Genomic DNA, 15,076 nt, shown 5'->3' with positions numbered 1-15,076 from the left:
ATATATGTCATCCAGCTTATTTGACCAGTTTCCAGAGACAGAAAAATCGAGCAAATACACAATTCCAAACAAAAAAAAAAATGAAATCAAATAGAAACCACAGGAACAAGGAATTCACTAGTTAATTGATAAACTGGCATTTTAAAGTATTCATTTTCCTTGACACTGAGATAAATCCAGGAGGGTCTAAACCCTGGTCACTTGAAGAAGGCCAAACTAATGTTTTTCTTCACACGATATCCCAGCTCCAACCTCCTGAAGGCTTATTTTCCTGATGTTCAGGTAAAGTCACTCAACTAAATGGCAGCTTCTGCAGAACTCCCAAGTGGCAGTGTGTTTCGCCTGGTTGTGAGGCAAGTCCTAGGTCGTCATATGTGCACTTCAAGCTCCCCTTAGTGTTGTTGATGGAAGCGGTGCAATGTCCAGTTCTGGGCTGAGACTACCCAAATAACCATGAATAACTTTAGGCTAGAAAGGTTGGCTGTCTAAATTCTTAAGATACTGAGCTGTAGATAATCCCCAAAACAGAAACAAATGGGCAGGAAAAGTAGAGGGAAACAGAAACACTAGTTAGTGGCCTTTTTGGCTAGTTTTCTGCCTTGGCTGGGAACACTATGAAAAAGAAAATACAGGCCGGGCGCAGTGGCCTCTAATCCCAGCACTTTGGGAGGCCAAGGTGGGCAGATGACCTGAGGTCAGGAGTTCGAGAGCAGCCTGACCAACATGGTAAAACCCCGTCTCTACTAAAAATACAAAAACTAGCTGGCGTGGTGGCGCGTGCCTGTAATCCCAGCTACTCGGAGGCTGAGGCAGGAGAATCACTTGAACCCAGGAGGCGGATGTTGCAGTGAACAGAGATCGCACCACTGCACTCCAGCCTGGGCGACAGAGCGAGACTCCATCTCAAAAACACACACAAAAACAAACAAACAAACAAACAAACAAAAAATATATATAGAGAGAGTGGGAGAGACAGAGTGTCAGACACTGTCAAATTTATGTTCAAATTGCTATAGTTCAAAACTGAGTGAAAGTACATACAGATGAAGTCTGACAATAAGGAAAATCAAACCAGTTGTTGGGACCAGACCTCTCCTGTTCCCATAAAAGGTTTCTGAGGGCTTCCTTTACCTTGGGTGTTGGGTTAGGGGCTGTTAATACTTACGGTCTACATCATTCAAGCTTTTCTTTCCCTCATATTCAGTTGGTTGGTTGATCCCTGAAGCAACCTCTGATTTTGATTTCAATTCATTCCACAATTCAAAGTTGCTAATAAACTGCTCCCTGACCTACACCTTGCCCTTCTCTTGGCCCTTTATCCAGGTGGAAGGCCATAGGCCTGCCATGCAGTACACCTGGGTGCAGCAAAATCTGGTACCACACTGGTCTTGACCCCTAAGTCCCACTCAAACACCACAAAAAGCTTTTCATGGGTAAAACAACCCTCATAAATCTAGCATATCAAAAAAAAGTTATGTTCTAATGGGCACTGTAGCTAATTTAGATTTTTCTGAGTATAACTAAATAGGCTTGGAAAATAGCGGTGGCTTCGCTTTTTTTTTAAAGGAAGCCCCTGTTAATGCTGGTTAAAGCCATGTATATGAACCCCTATACTGAGCTGGAAGCAGACAGTTCTAATTCTGAGCACTTCGTGGCAAATGTCTGACTGGATGGACCTCTTGTTTGTACAGTTCAACCGCTGCATTACCTCCCAGATGATCAAGTGGTTCAGCAACTTTCGTGAGTTTTATTACATCCAAATGGAAAAATCTGCCCGGCAAGCAATTTCAGATGGTGTCACAAATCCCAAAATGCTGGTGGTTCTCCGCAATTCAGAACTTTTCCGAGCTCTCAATATGCACTATAACAAGGGAAATGACTTTGAGGTAAGACCATGTACTGCGTTCCCATGAGATCTGATGAGTGTCTTCCCTACGTGATTCGAGTTGTAAGAAAGATCCCCCTTCTGTGTCTCCTTAAGTTACTGAGAGCCAGGGCAGCCTGGGCCAATCTCTGTAACATCCACAAAGATTACAGCCTCAACATCTTCACTTAGGCAACAGGTGGAAGCAGCAAACTGAGTCTACAGCCAGTCTTCATTCTGAAGCTTAGTGAGAGGTCTGCCAGGTGTTACATCTTAGACTGAATACCCCCCTGTCATTATCAAGTTACATAACTTACTGACCTTTTTGCCTTAGTGCAGGATGTTCAGGACTGAATGCTGAGCTCAGTTGTGGCACCTAGTCTTGGCCTAGGTTTTCTCAACAATTTCTACGCTTTTCATGATTTGATTCTTATCTGTATTTTCCCTTGAAAATGTATCAGTGGGCCTTCCATAGCAAGTCACCTCAAATCCTTTCTGGAAATAACAATAAACAACACTCAAGCTCAGTCCCTCGGGGATCCCTATGAAGGCACACTGGTGGCACCTCAGAGGTAAAGCATCAGTGAAGGGTGAGCCTAGGTGTCACTGGTGCACATTCCTAATCAAGAGACGCGTGTTGCCTCATGCACAGCTGACAGCTGTTAGACTGGCATCTGATTCTGCAGGTGCCAGGTATATCTGGTCACAGATTACATTTCCCTTTTCTTGATTTCTCCCTTGACTGTGATCACAAAGAGTGGTTTATTGATACCTCCAAAAAATACAAGAACTGTGGTCATCCACTGGTTGACTGGTCAGTCAGAATATGTTTGGAAAGCTAAGACTACCTGTGGGGAAAATTGTCCATGTCTCCCTTTCTGAGGCTCTAGGGGTCAGGGCCAGTATGAGACAAGCAGCACTGCTGCATCTTTCCACATAGGGTGGTCATTTGACCTGCAGTGGCAGCAAGCCCCAAGCCAAGCTGGGTCTGGAGCTTGGCAGTGGGGCAACCCATCATTCATGGTGCCAGTCTGGGTTAGGATTCTAGAACAGCACCCCCATCAACCAACTCTGAAAGCAGGAGTGTAAGCTCTTCAGACCCAGCCCTAAAAGGCAGTGGAATGAGGTATGACAGTCAGAAACTTGGGGGCACTCCTTTCCACAGTTAGTACTAGGGAAAATAATACCAAAGTCTCTTTCAGCCACAGATTTACTTTCAGTAAGATTTTCTGACCTGCTTAGTAAAAAGTCACCCATTAGCGGGATCAGCTCCTCCTACAAAGGAAGTGTCCTTAATTCACCTTCTCCCAGGGCTTTCTCATTGGAGCTGTCTTATCAAGGTTTGTGTCTGATGAGAGAGCAGAGGATTCCTAGGGTTGCAGAATCAGGGGCCAGTACAGCAGGGATGCTCCTAGCCCACTACCTAAGAAACAGGCAGCATCCGCTAGTGAGGGCTCTGGCACCAGTGCTTCCCAACCTCACGTCTTTTCTTTCTTGTGGGTCTCTTTGGAAATCCAGGTTCCAGATTGCTTCTTGGAAATTGCCAGCTTGACGTTACAGGAGTTCTTCAGGGCTGTCTCCGCAGGGAGAGACTCAGATCCTTCCTGGAAGAAACCCATTTATAAAATTATTTCGAAACTGGACAGTGACATCCCAGAGATATTCAAATCTTCCAGCTATCCCCAGTAGCTGTTTCGGAGTTAAGATCCCACAACGTGAGGAGTGACTGGCTAGGGTTTCCTGGGTTTGTCTTAAAAGGCAATTTAGTTGTAGTCATATAAAAAGGGCACAAGGAAATCTCCTCTACCAAAATAGGCACTATTACCATTTTGATCATTTATTTCCCTTTCCAGAATCATCAGAAATTTAACTATAAAATGTACTAACTATATTGGTGTATTGGTAGTATATTGTAAAAGGAACACAAGTTTCCAATCAGAAGACTTGAAGCTCAACTCCATTGTTTCCAGGTGTTGTGACCCTGGGACCTTCCTGGTATCTCTGTATCTGTAAAATGAGGTTGTTAAGGATTAAAGGACAGTATGTCCTATGCAATGTTATTCACACACAAATGTCAGTTTTTTGAGCCCCTCTTTCAGATAAGGTTATCTTATTTGGGGTTTTTACAAATTGCTGTTTTTAGTCACCTACTTATTAAAGCGCCATCTATTTGCTAGATACTTTCACATACTTTAAGCTTTTCACCCTGAAAAGTAGTTATTACCATCATTTTAAAAATGACCAAACAGAAGCTTTAGAACTGCAAGGTAACTCGCCAAAGCCTATGAGGCTAGGACATCTGGGTTGATAGGGACAGTCAGGAGCCCGGGGGGAACCAAGACTTTCTGATGCCCAACCGCATGCTGGACCCATCTCCTGCAGCTAACTCAGGATCTCAAGCAGGACCCTACCCCTAGTAAGCATCCAGCGCTGACAGGGCACCATCACCTGACAACTCCTGCCCAGCACTTAGGAGCACTTCACCGCCCAAGATTTCTGCTGATCATTTCAGCAAACTCAAGACAAACTTTCTGCAGGACTTGAGTGTTGCTGTTTATTCACATTTGTCTGCTGGAAGAGTTTATCAGCTGGATAATGCAAATAGTCTCCAGCTGACCACTGCAATTGGTGCCCCAACCTCATATATGCAGAAGCTGAACTTCAGACTGTGAAAGGTAGAAAGGGCCTTAGGAGATCATCTGGCCCATGCTGCTTAAATTAGGGAGGAAGAACCGCAGTTCAGCAGGAGCCTTGCACAGGCTGTGCACAGCTTTGCAGATGATAAATGGCATAACTGGGACAAATGCAGCATCACACAGAAATGGAAATTCTCCCACTCCATAACAAAATTACAGTCCATGGCTGACCTTCCACTGATGAAGGAATTCATGAAATCAACATTTCCCCCCCTGCTGGCCCAACACAATTGTGACCCAATCTTGAGCATATAGGCAAGACATGTACAAAGCTAAGTAACTGCATCTGTCTTCTAAGCTAGTCAGGACCAAGTCTTTGTAAGCACTGCCAAAGGTACGCGGGGTGGGGTGGGGTGGGGGTAATACACAGCTCGGGCTTTGTAGTCCTGATAAGGGGTGTCTGTGAGTTCATTAGCTTCTTTCCTGTCTATATAAAACAAGTTTCATATTCGGCTACTCAACTTCCATAATTTTTCTGGTGGGGTGCTGCTGGAACAGAGGAGATAAAATCCCTAAACTATTACTAGAACTATCAGCATAAAAAGTATGAAAGATGAATTTTCCTTTGAATTTTCTCTTCAAACAGCTGAAAGGAAAAACAAAACAGACTTAGCCCAAACCCATCTTTACAGGCTAAAGGTTAAGTGCCCTCCAATACATCCAATTGCACTCAGAAGATCTTTGCCCTATTTTCTCAAAAATGAAGGAATCTGCCAAACCTAAGTTTTAAACACAGGCAAGCATGGAGTGCTCTGAGCAAGAGCAATCAGTTTTCTGTGTCTGGACACAGTAGAAGAACCCTCTATCCAGAGTGACATTACATACCTAAGTTAGACATACAGGGGAAACAAGTTCACATGACTGTCCAATAGAGAGCAGCCCTTCTTCTGTCCCAAACCTGAAATTCATTAGTGTGTCTTTAGACTGAGCCAAGTCACCTCCAGGGCAGTGAACCTTGTCTCAGAGACCAATTAGATGAAATGTACAAGCTCAAATTGAAAACATTTGTGTACTGCAGTCTTTCCAGGAAGTGTTCTCTAACCACTGAGCTAAACACAGAAGAATGTATAAATATATATGCTCTGCCAACAGAAGAATTCTATTTGATTACAATTTTCTGTTTCTACCAAGTGCGTATCCCTCTCTGTTGGAAACACATGGAGTGTAAGCTGAGTGGGTTATTATTTTAGCAATCATACTTTGCCAAAGATCTGGTCATTTTTTCCATTAAGGTGTATGATGGCACTATTATTTTTTTGAGACAGGGTCTCTCTCACTCAGGCTGGAACACAGTGCCACGCTCACAGTAGCCTTGATCTCCCAGGATCAAGTGATACTCCCACCTCTGCCTCTTGAGTAGCCAGGACTACAGGCACATGTCACCATGCCCAGCTAATTTTTTAAAGTTTTTCTGTAGCGATGGGGGTCTCACTATGTTGCCCAGGCTGGTCTCGAACTGCTGGGCTCAAGCAATTCTCCCACCTCAGCCTCCCAAAGTGCTAGAATTATAGGCATGAGCCACTGTGCCCGGCCTTGGGTGCCACCCTCTCCTAGATTAGACAAGTTCAAATATTGCATAATTGTCTAATTTTTTCAATGGTGGACTATAGGGTCTGCACTGTGGTTTATGATGATGGCACTACTGAGGAGTTAATGCCCAATTATCAATTAAAAGCAGGTAGTTGATTGGTATCCCATGGAGGAAATGTTCATTAGGAACCTTTATTTCAAACACGGTTTCATATAGTACACAAATCCCAAACCAGACTCAAAATGGTGAGAGGCTGAAGGCATCTCCTGGACATGTAAGGGGTACCTAAACAATTTATTTTCCATCAGAGAATGAGCAAAGCATAAACAGCAAACAGCACAGCACTCTTTAATAAAGCTCTACACCCAGCCCTCTTATGTAGGTCCACTTTTAAAATGTTGTCTTTGCTTTCAATGACAAAATATAGAATCCTCAGAAAAAAAAATTTAAAATTGCACTTCCCTAACCTAATTTTACAAGTGTCTTTTGAAAATACATCTTTGGCTGGGCATGATAGCTCATGCCTGTAATCCCAGCACTTTGGAAGGCTGAGGTGGGAGGATCACTTGAGCCCAGGGGTTTGAGACCAGCCTGGGCAATGTGGTGAGGCCCCGTCTCTACCAAAAAAGAAAATACAAAAATGAGCCAGTGTAATGGCGTGTGCCTGTAGTCCCAGATACTTGGGAGGCTAAGGTGAGGATCATTTGAGCCCAGGAGGTTGAGGCTGCAGTGAGCTGGCAATCATGCTACTGCACAGCCCTAGGCGATAGAGTGAGACCTTGTCTAAAATAAAAAAATTAAAAAATTAAAAAAAGAAAGAAAAAGATAAAAAAATATTTCTTTTAAAAATCCTAAAGGCCGGACGCGGTGGCTCACACCTGTAATCCCAGCACTTTGGGAGGCTGAGGCAGGCAGATCACCTGAGGTTGGGAGTTCGAGACCAGCCTGACCAACATGGAGAAACCCCATCTCTACTAAAAATACAAAATTAGTCAGACATGGTGGCACATGCCTGTAAATCCCAGCTACTCGGGATGCTAAGACAGGAGAATCACCTAAGCCCAGGAGGCAGAGGTTGTGGTGAACCGAGATTGCACCATTGCACTCCAGCCTGGGCAACAAGAGCAAAACTCCATCTCAAAAAAAGAAAAAAGTCCTTACAAAATTAGCCAACATTTTGGTAACCAGTTTTCTGAAGTCCTAAATAGTCCAGATTTTTGTAATTAATTCTAGTCCTTTGATTTACAGTTTTGATCCTTTGCTCTGTAAAGCAGATCACAGTTTGATAATATATACAATCAAAACAAAACAGAAATTTTAAAAATCCTTTGATGTTTTTACACAAACTGTTAAATATTGCACAGATTTCACATAAAGCAAGATCATCAGACAAGATAATGAAACAGTGACGGGCACGAAAGAGATACTGAATACTTTAGCTAGAACAATATAGCTCTATCAGGCTGAGGATTATATTCATTTGAATTTGAGTTCTGTACAAGTCTTAACTGCTTTAGGGATTGAACCTTTGGGGTGGATAGAAATGAACTTGTGACAATATGGCAAATATAATGCTTTTCATGAAAGTATTGTATAAAATATTCTTGGTCAGATTTACCACAAGTATACACACATACACCTGTAAAGTACGAGTTCAGATGATCCACTTTTAGAGTATTAATAATGCATGCTGTACCTTTGAAGTAGATCATGGTATCTACATTTACAAAGAGTTACTAAGCACTCACCTGTGGAAGAAGATGATTCATGAAAAGAGTATTTTTCAGGATTAGACAATTCCTATACAAAGAAAAAGCTTTTTTTTTTTTGAGATAGAGTCTCGCTCTGTCACCCAGGCTGGAGTGCAGTGATGCGATCTTGGCTTACTGCAGCCTCTACCTTCTGGGTTCAAGTGATCCTTGTGCCTCAGTCTCCCAAGTAACTGGGATTATAGGTGCACACCACCATGCCCAGCTAATATTTGTATTTTTAGTAGAGACGGGGTCTCGCCATGTTGGCCAGGCTGGTCTTAAACTCCTGACCTCAGGTGATCCGCCTGCCTTGGCCTCCAAAAGTGCCAGGATTACAGGCATGAGCCACCACACCTGGCCCTCTTTTCAATAACCTAAGTACTATATATAACCAAGTGCCTAAGAGTTGAATGCTCAGTCCTATTTAAAAAAAAAAAAAAAAGCAAAACAGATGCTAGCCTCCAGAGGAAGGGAGTGCCTGATGAAATGTTGAAGGCAGGTGAACAATGAACACAGTAAAGGAACAACCCAAACTGTCACCAGTTTTACATGTCCATCTGCTCACTAGGGGTCTGCTTTTCTTTCATCAAGAGTTTTTCAGGGTGATTTCATTTCTCACGCTCTCTTCCCTTCATGCTCAGAAAGTCTTGTTTTGCCATTTCCAATTCTTCAGTCACACCTCAAACAAATGTCAATTCCTTTTCTTCCCTTAGGAAAACCTTTCTCTTTCCCCTATTTACTGATTTCTGTGGCTCTGACTTTCATGACCTCAGTTACTGCTTCTGGACTGGAGCTTCAGCTGTCGACAAGAATGTTGTTCCTCCCTTTACCTTTTTCCCACTTTATCCTCAGGTATCTGACCTGACAATGCCTCCCCCACCCTATTTGCTTTCCACCTCACCTAATACCTTTCCCAAGTCGAGTAGTTTGTTAGGTGCATGGGCTTTGGGGTGTGTTTTCATCTGGGCTCAACCACCTATCAGCTACGGATCTCTCTAAATTACTTACTCTTCTTGGCCTCAGCTTGGCCATCTGTAAAACAGAGATAATAATATAGCACCTACGTCATAATATTGTTCTAAGGTTCAGGTAAAACCATACATGTGAAATGCTCAACACATTTCTACAGCATAGTATGTGCTCAGTAAATGTTAGCTGTATTACTGCTCAGCAGTCATAAATTGTTAGCAAAGTCATGAATTTGCACTGCTTCACAGTGAAAAAGAATTCTTAGCTTAAGAACATCACTGACATGTAACACTGACGCAACCATAAAACTTAGCTTTAAACTATGTTAATATAGTTTGAGAAGAAAACCCAGCTAAAAAACCTTTGTGCTACAAAGTTTATATGCATTTCGTCATTTACTTTTTAACTACAATCCCACGTTGACATGTTTACTTGACAAATGGCATTATGACTGTTGCTATTTCTTGGTTGGTTGCTCAGACGCTGACCTGCTTTTTCCTTACACAGGGGGATACACTGCATTTTTTTTTTTTTTTTTTGAGACAGAGTCTTGCTCTGTGGCCCAGGCTGGAGTGCAGTGGTGCAATCTCGGCTCACTGCAAGCTCTGCCTCCCAGGTTCAAGTGATCCTCCTGCCTCAGTCTCCTGAGTAGCTGGGACTACAGGCGCATGCCACCACGCCTGGCTAATTTTTGTATTTTTAGTAGAGACGGGTTTCACCATATTGGTCAGGCTGGTGTTGAACTCCTGACCTTGTGATCCACCCACCTCTGCCTCCCAAAGTGCTGGGATTACAAGAGTGAACCACTGCGCCCGGCCTACACTGCATTTTTGACATCCTCTTAATTAAAAGCTCAGTGACTAATGTGGTATTTCTAAAATTATGCAACTTGCCATCTCTAACCACTGCTTTTTGGGGCTGTATCTATGTTCATTGAGTAGACTAGTTTTGGCTTGAATATTTTCTTAACTTCTGTACAGTTATTCAAAACATCTCTGTAGTTGTTCCATTTGTTAAAAGGGGCTGGTTCATTGCCTTCTTGAATGGGTCAGGAGTGGGGAGGGAAACATAACTGGAATCCTGGTTTTCCCCCCTCTTAAAACAGTTAAATCTATATTCAGGATTATTTTTTCATATAGGTTTTTTTTTTTTTGCATACAGGGTCTTGCTCTGTCACCCAGGCTGGAGTGCAGTGGCAAAATCTTGGGTCACTGCAACCGTCACCTCCTGAGCTCAAGGGATCCTCCCACCTCAACCTCCCAAGTAGCTGAGACTACAGGCATGCACCACCATGCCTGGCTATTTTTTGTAGAGATGGGGTCTCACCACGTTGCCCAGTTTGGTGTGGAACTCCTGGGCTCAAGAGATCCGCCCACCTCAGCCTCCTAGCACTGGGATTCCAGGCATGAGGCACCACACCCAACCTACTTTTTTTGATTGAAAGTAATCCAGCCTCCTTTCTGGTTCTTTTCATTTATAGTCACTAATGTTGATTATCTTCTCCTCTGCTCTTCCATGAGTGTGGGTTGGTGATTATCAGAATATTTAAGGCTCTAAATGTCTTCTGGCTAGTCTGTTTCTACATTGTCTTTTTCAAATCAAGCTTTATGAGACAATGGGATTGTCAACATGAAGTTTTGCTGACTTCTTACTGTATTAAATTTCTAACAAAAAAACACAATTACATCAGGCAGAATGCATTTTTGATATATACCCCAAAGCTGCTTTTGCTCAAGGTTCCTATCTTGGTGTTTAGGCACTTCTTTTCACACATCCCATTACTTCATCAGAGCTGAGCTTGCTGACTCTGAACCAATCAGAACAAACTCCAGAAACTCTTATTTCCTACAGAATTCTTGCCAAAAAATGGTGCCCCAAAAAAGAATTTCTAAGGTAGACAGGGGCATGTGGGTACAAGAACAGAATACAAACTGTGTTGTTGATTGTAATTTATCAGCAAGTCCTGGGAACAGAAAGTTTAATAACACTGGACTTTCCTAAACACCTTAATTTTGACATACTAGTTGCAAAGATAATTTTTAAATTATCCTATCCATGAGGATTTATCCTCATGCCATGTGAACGGCAGACATGATTATGTATCCTTATGCTCTGGAGACAGTAATTACCTAAAAAATGTGAGAGAGGCAGGGTTTGACAGGTTGACTTAATGCTTAGAATATGCCATTTAAAGTGACTGTTTCTATTTCTTTATTATAAAGCCATGCCTATTCAATTCAAACACATCAGGGCATTTCTCTGGGAGGCCAATAGTCTTCTTACTGTTTTAGAACTAAAAATATACAATGACTGTTTACTGAGCAGGTCTCAAATGTTCTGAAATTTGGCAGAAAAAGAACTTCCTAGCATTCAATTTGTCCAAAAATTAACATCAGTAACAGATTCTTATGCTCTGGGGCATATACTTCTCATTTTACTCCCTTCAAATAAAGCAAGTGACCATGCTTGAACTACTCAAAAGCATAGTTACTGAGAAAAGCACCAACATTGATGATCTCATGAAAAAAAAAAAACTAAAAAGCCACTTTATGTTGCAAAAGCTATGCTACTTACCCTCTCAAAGCAGTAGTCCCCAACTATATAAAGTCCTGAATTTAAGTCATGATGGGACTACAAGCAAAGTGACTCATTCTATACTCATTCTCTTAACAGTTCTTCACATTCCCACATGGAGTTCTGAATCTTGATTATGGTGGCACTGATTACATGAAGCTACATGGGATAAAATTGCACAGAACCAAACACACACAAATACATGAAGCTACATTAGATAAAACTGCACAGAACCAAACACACACATAACACATGAGTGCTTGTAAAACTGGTAAAATCTGAATAAGCTCTGTGGAGTGTATCAACATCAACTTCTTGGCTTTTAAAAGTTTTGACACACACTTCTCATTGTATAAGATGTTACCCTTGGGGATGGCTGGTTGAAGAATACACCAGGACTTCTCTGTACATTTTTTTCTGCAACTTCCTATGAATCTGTAACTATTTCAAAATAAAAATTTTAAAAACAATAAGAAATCAGAATCTTTGGGGAAAAGTTTTACTGAAGGAGTCATGTACTCCAAAGAAGGCGCAAAAAAGTCCATACCACCATAGAGTGCATTTATAAGGACTCTTATGCCACAAATAGAGATTAATTATCTTAGGTATCAAAGCAGATTAAAGAGATCATTCTAGCTTATTGAAAATAGCAATTCTCATTTTCTTGAGGTTTGTTCCATTTTGTATGTGATAACTGGAACTATGAACTAGTTCTCCTCTCCTTAAAATAAGAAAGGACAAGCCACAGAAAAATAATTTGTTCTGCCTGCCCACTGCACTTCTCTTCTCCCATCTACAACCTCCTCCACAAACCAAATTTCTCCTCTAAGCTTTCAAGTTTCAATAACACTGGACCACAACTCATGTCTGTCTATTGTGAGGAAACTTCATAACTGCAAAGGCCTAGGCTTGTTTCCAGGCCCACGGGCAAACACATGTTTTAGATTAAAAGGCATTTTAAATCTTGGCTCTATTTGTTCCCAAGAAGCCAGACTGTCCCTGTGCCTAAGCTGTTCCTTGGCTATCAAGCACCTTTGGAAACCGCATTAACTCTTTCAGGCTAGGTGGATTTTCTTCTGCACATTTAAAGAGTTTTATTAACAAGTATCCTTCCAACAACTGTATCTTCCACACCTGCAAAGTTAACCAACAGACCAGGGCCTTCGAAAGTTTTGCTTAATGAACCTATCATCAGCTAGAGATGAAATAAAATTTAAAATCCCCTTTACCCCACTGGTTCTCAAAGTTGGCTGCATATTAGAATGACCTGGTGGCCTTTTAAAAAATTACCAAGGCCTGGGTCCCACTCCTAGATTCTGATTTAATTGCTATGAGATGTAGCCTGAGCTTTGGGAGTTTTAAAAGCTTCCCAGGTCAAAACCACCACTTGAGTGCACAACTCTTCAAACTTTTCATATTTTATCATTCTTCCAAAAATGCATACATAGACAAAGGAGTAATCATCTAGTCGAGTGTTTATGGAATCTAAGCAATCATTCCACCAGAACCTTACCAATCCAGGAGTTAAGGCCTCCAATGTCAGTCAATAGCCTTCCCTCTGGCCCTGAAAATAAACACTGGGAATGCTGCCTTTCAGGTCTAGTAGAGGCCCTGCCAATGCACTCAGTTTCATATCTAGTGAATACAGAAGGCTCAGGTGAGAAACAGAAAATCCTCAAAGTATGTTCTTTTAATAAAAGCTTTACTACCTAAACAAATAAACTAGATCCTATTAAGAAAAGTGGGTGTTCCAGACTTCATTTTTTTTTGAAAATACAAAAACTGTATTTTCCAGGATCATTCAAACTTGTATGAAAAGAAGAGGTATGATGTAAGAAAATATTTTCACAGCATCTCTGGATCCAAGTTGTCATAATTCCAAAGGGAGCAGAGAATGACTTGGAAAAAAGAACTTCATGATTAAAGATTATTTTCTCAACTGACATTTTACCTTCCCCAAGATTGAAACAGCACCTATTCCAAAAGCAAATTGGTTATGAACTATCGCTACCACTTAGAACCTATTTTGCTTATCCATATCAATTCCAAATCTAGATTCAAAAGGCAGAATTCAAATGAGGGCAGAATATAAAACTGGAATTTTAAAATAACGAGAAAAAAATTTTTTTGAAACCCCCAATGTTAAATTAAGACTGTTTCTAAAACACACATGTAGATAATTATTAGGAGAACATAAAAAGAGAAATGTTTCCCTGTAGCCCAGTAATTCAATTCTTCTGTATCTTCCCCGGGGAATTTTTGAAAATAAGCCTGCAAAAGGCATTTACAAGGATGGTCAATGCAACACTGGTATGACAGTGAAAAACTCACAAAAAAAGGAAAAAGTAATCCATTATACACATATCATGGAATATACACAAACATGTATGCATGGACATATTTACCTATATATATATTTACCTATATATACATATATACATGCATGTGTGTGTATCCAAGACATAGTAGGTCTGCAGAACAGTATGTAAATAATATCAGTCATGTAAAAAACAGTAAAACTATATTTTTATAGGCAAGTACATATGTATACAAATACACACAAAAAGGTTTGGAAAAGCCACACTCCAAAATGATAACAGTAATTACCTCTAAGATTCAAGGTGTTTGTGCTTAAGGGGGAGAGGAGAGTGTTGAGCTTTATCTGTAATATTTTATTTTTTAATAATGAAAACGAATTCACATCTTCTGGTTAGGATAAATGAATTTGAAAAAGACGATGCCCAGAAACACTTTAAGAAATTAAACATAATTATATACCCACCTTGACTGTGACAGGTGCCAACAAAGCTTTAATGACACACATCCTCCTTCCTCAGTGGAAATAGCAGAAAGCAGTGGAGGGTTTAGAGCAGAAAATTCGGATCAAATTTGCATCCAGGTATAGTGGCCATTCAGCTGTTCCACTGAACCAAAGGGAATTCTCACTGTCTTCTTTTCCTGGGATAGATGTGTGCCCACTATTTAACTGTATACACACAGGGTGCTTACCTGCAACTTGAGAAATGGAGGCACTGGAAGGATGTCACTCAAAAGGGGTAGCAGGGAGACAATAGTCATGCTTCCATGTGAAAGCCAGCAACGGACAAAAATCAACCCACCGCAAATTCAGCATCAGTATATTACATATGTATTGCCACTTGGCTCAATGAAGACAGAAATGCTTTTCCAAAATACCAGTAAAAAGGTGCTGCTCAAAATATTTATATGTAATAAAACCTGACGTTTCCTTTCTTACAAATATCTTCTTTGCCATAACTGTCTTTCAGACTTGTCATCATCCTTTAGAGCATATGTCAGGAAAGTCCCAAAACGACAGCCTGTTGGTAACATGTGGCTTCCAGATGTGATTTGTTTCTACTGTGACTATTTCACATAAAAACCCAGACTTCCACTTCATCTTCATCTATTAACATTGGGTCTATCTTTCTTCATTCCAACCACTGGTTGGAAAACTGTCCCCAAGACAGGACAAGCACTCTGCACCATCCCAGCCTCCACCATACCCTACTGCTTCCTGAACTCTGAGGCTGAGAGGGCCAAGTATCCTGTTTTATTCTGCTTCTGCTGTTGTTTTTCTCACAGTAAAGAAAAAATAATACTGTACTTACGTCTCTACCAAAGGTGGGAAAACAGAGTGCCAAAAGTTTTGAGAATGAGACACAGGGTATTT

General features: G+C 41.2%; 1 protein-coding gene across 1 annotated transcript; it reads left to right on the top strand.

Annotated features, from left to right (window-relative positions):
* The first annotated feature begins 1,670 nt into the window (after positions 1–1,670).
* Positions 1,671–3,699, top strand: LOC116464042 (prospero homeobox protein 2-like). Its single transcript, XM_032147307.2, has 2 exons — positions 1,671–1,886; positions 3,383–3,699. The coding sequence occupies exons 1-2, from the start codon at positions 1,671–1,673 to the stop codon at positions 3,551–3,553; spliced, it is 387 nt and encodes a 128-aa protein (XP_032003198.2). The 3' UTR covers positions 3,554–3,699.
* Positions 3,700–15,076: the final 11,377 nt, after the last annotated feature.

The sequence above is a fragment of the Hylobates moloch genome, unplaced genomic scaffold (assembly GCF_009828535.3).
Source record: "Hylobates moloch isolate HMO894 unplaced genomic scaffold, HMol_V3 SCAFFOLD_142, whole genome shotgun sequence".
In the NCBI taxonomy this organism is placed as follows: Eukaryota; Metazoa; Chordata; class Mammalia; order Primates; family Hylobatidae; genus Hylobates; species Hylobates moloch.
This window is presented reverse-complemented; position numbering and strand designations above follow the sequence as displayed.

Coding starts and splice junctions, on each gene's coding strand:
- LOC116464042 (XM_032147307.2), top strand. CDS start 1,671: ATGGACCTCTTGTTTGTACAGTTCAACCGCTGCATTACCTCCCAGATG. Junction 1,887..3,382: donor ACAAGGGAAATGACTTTGAG/GTAAGACCATGT, acceptor TTGGAAATCCAG/GTTCCAGATTGCTTCTTGGA.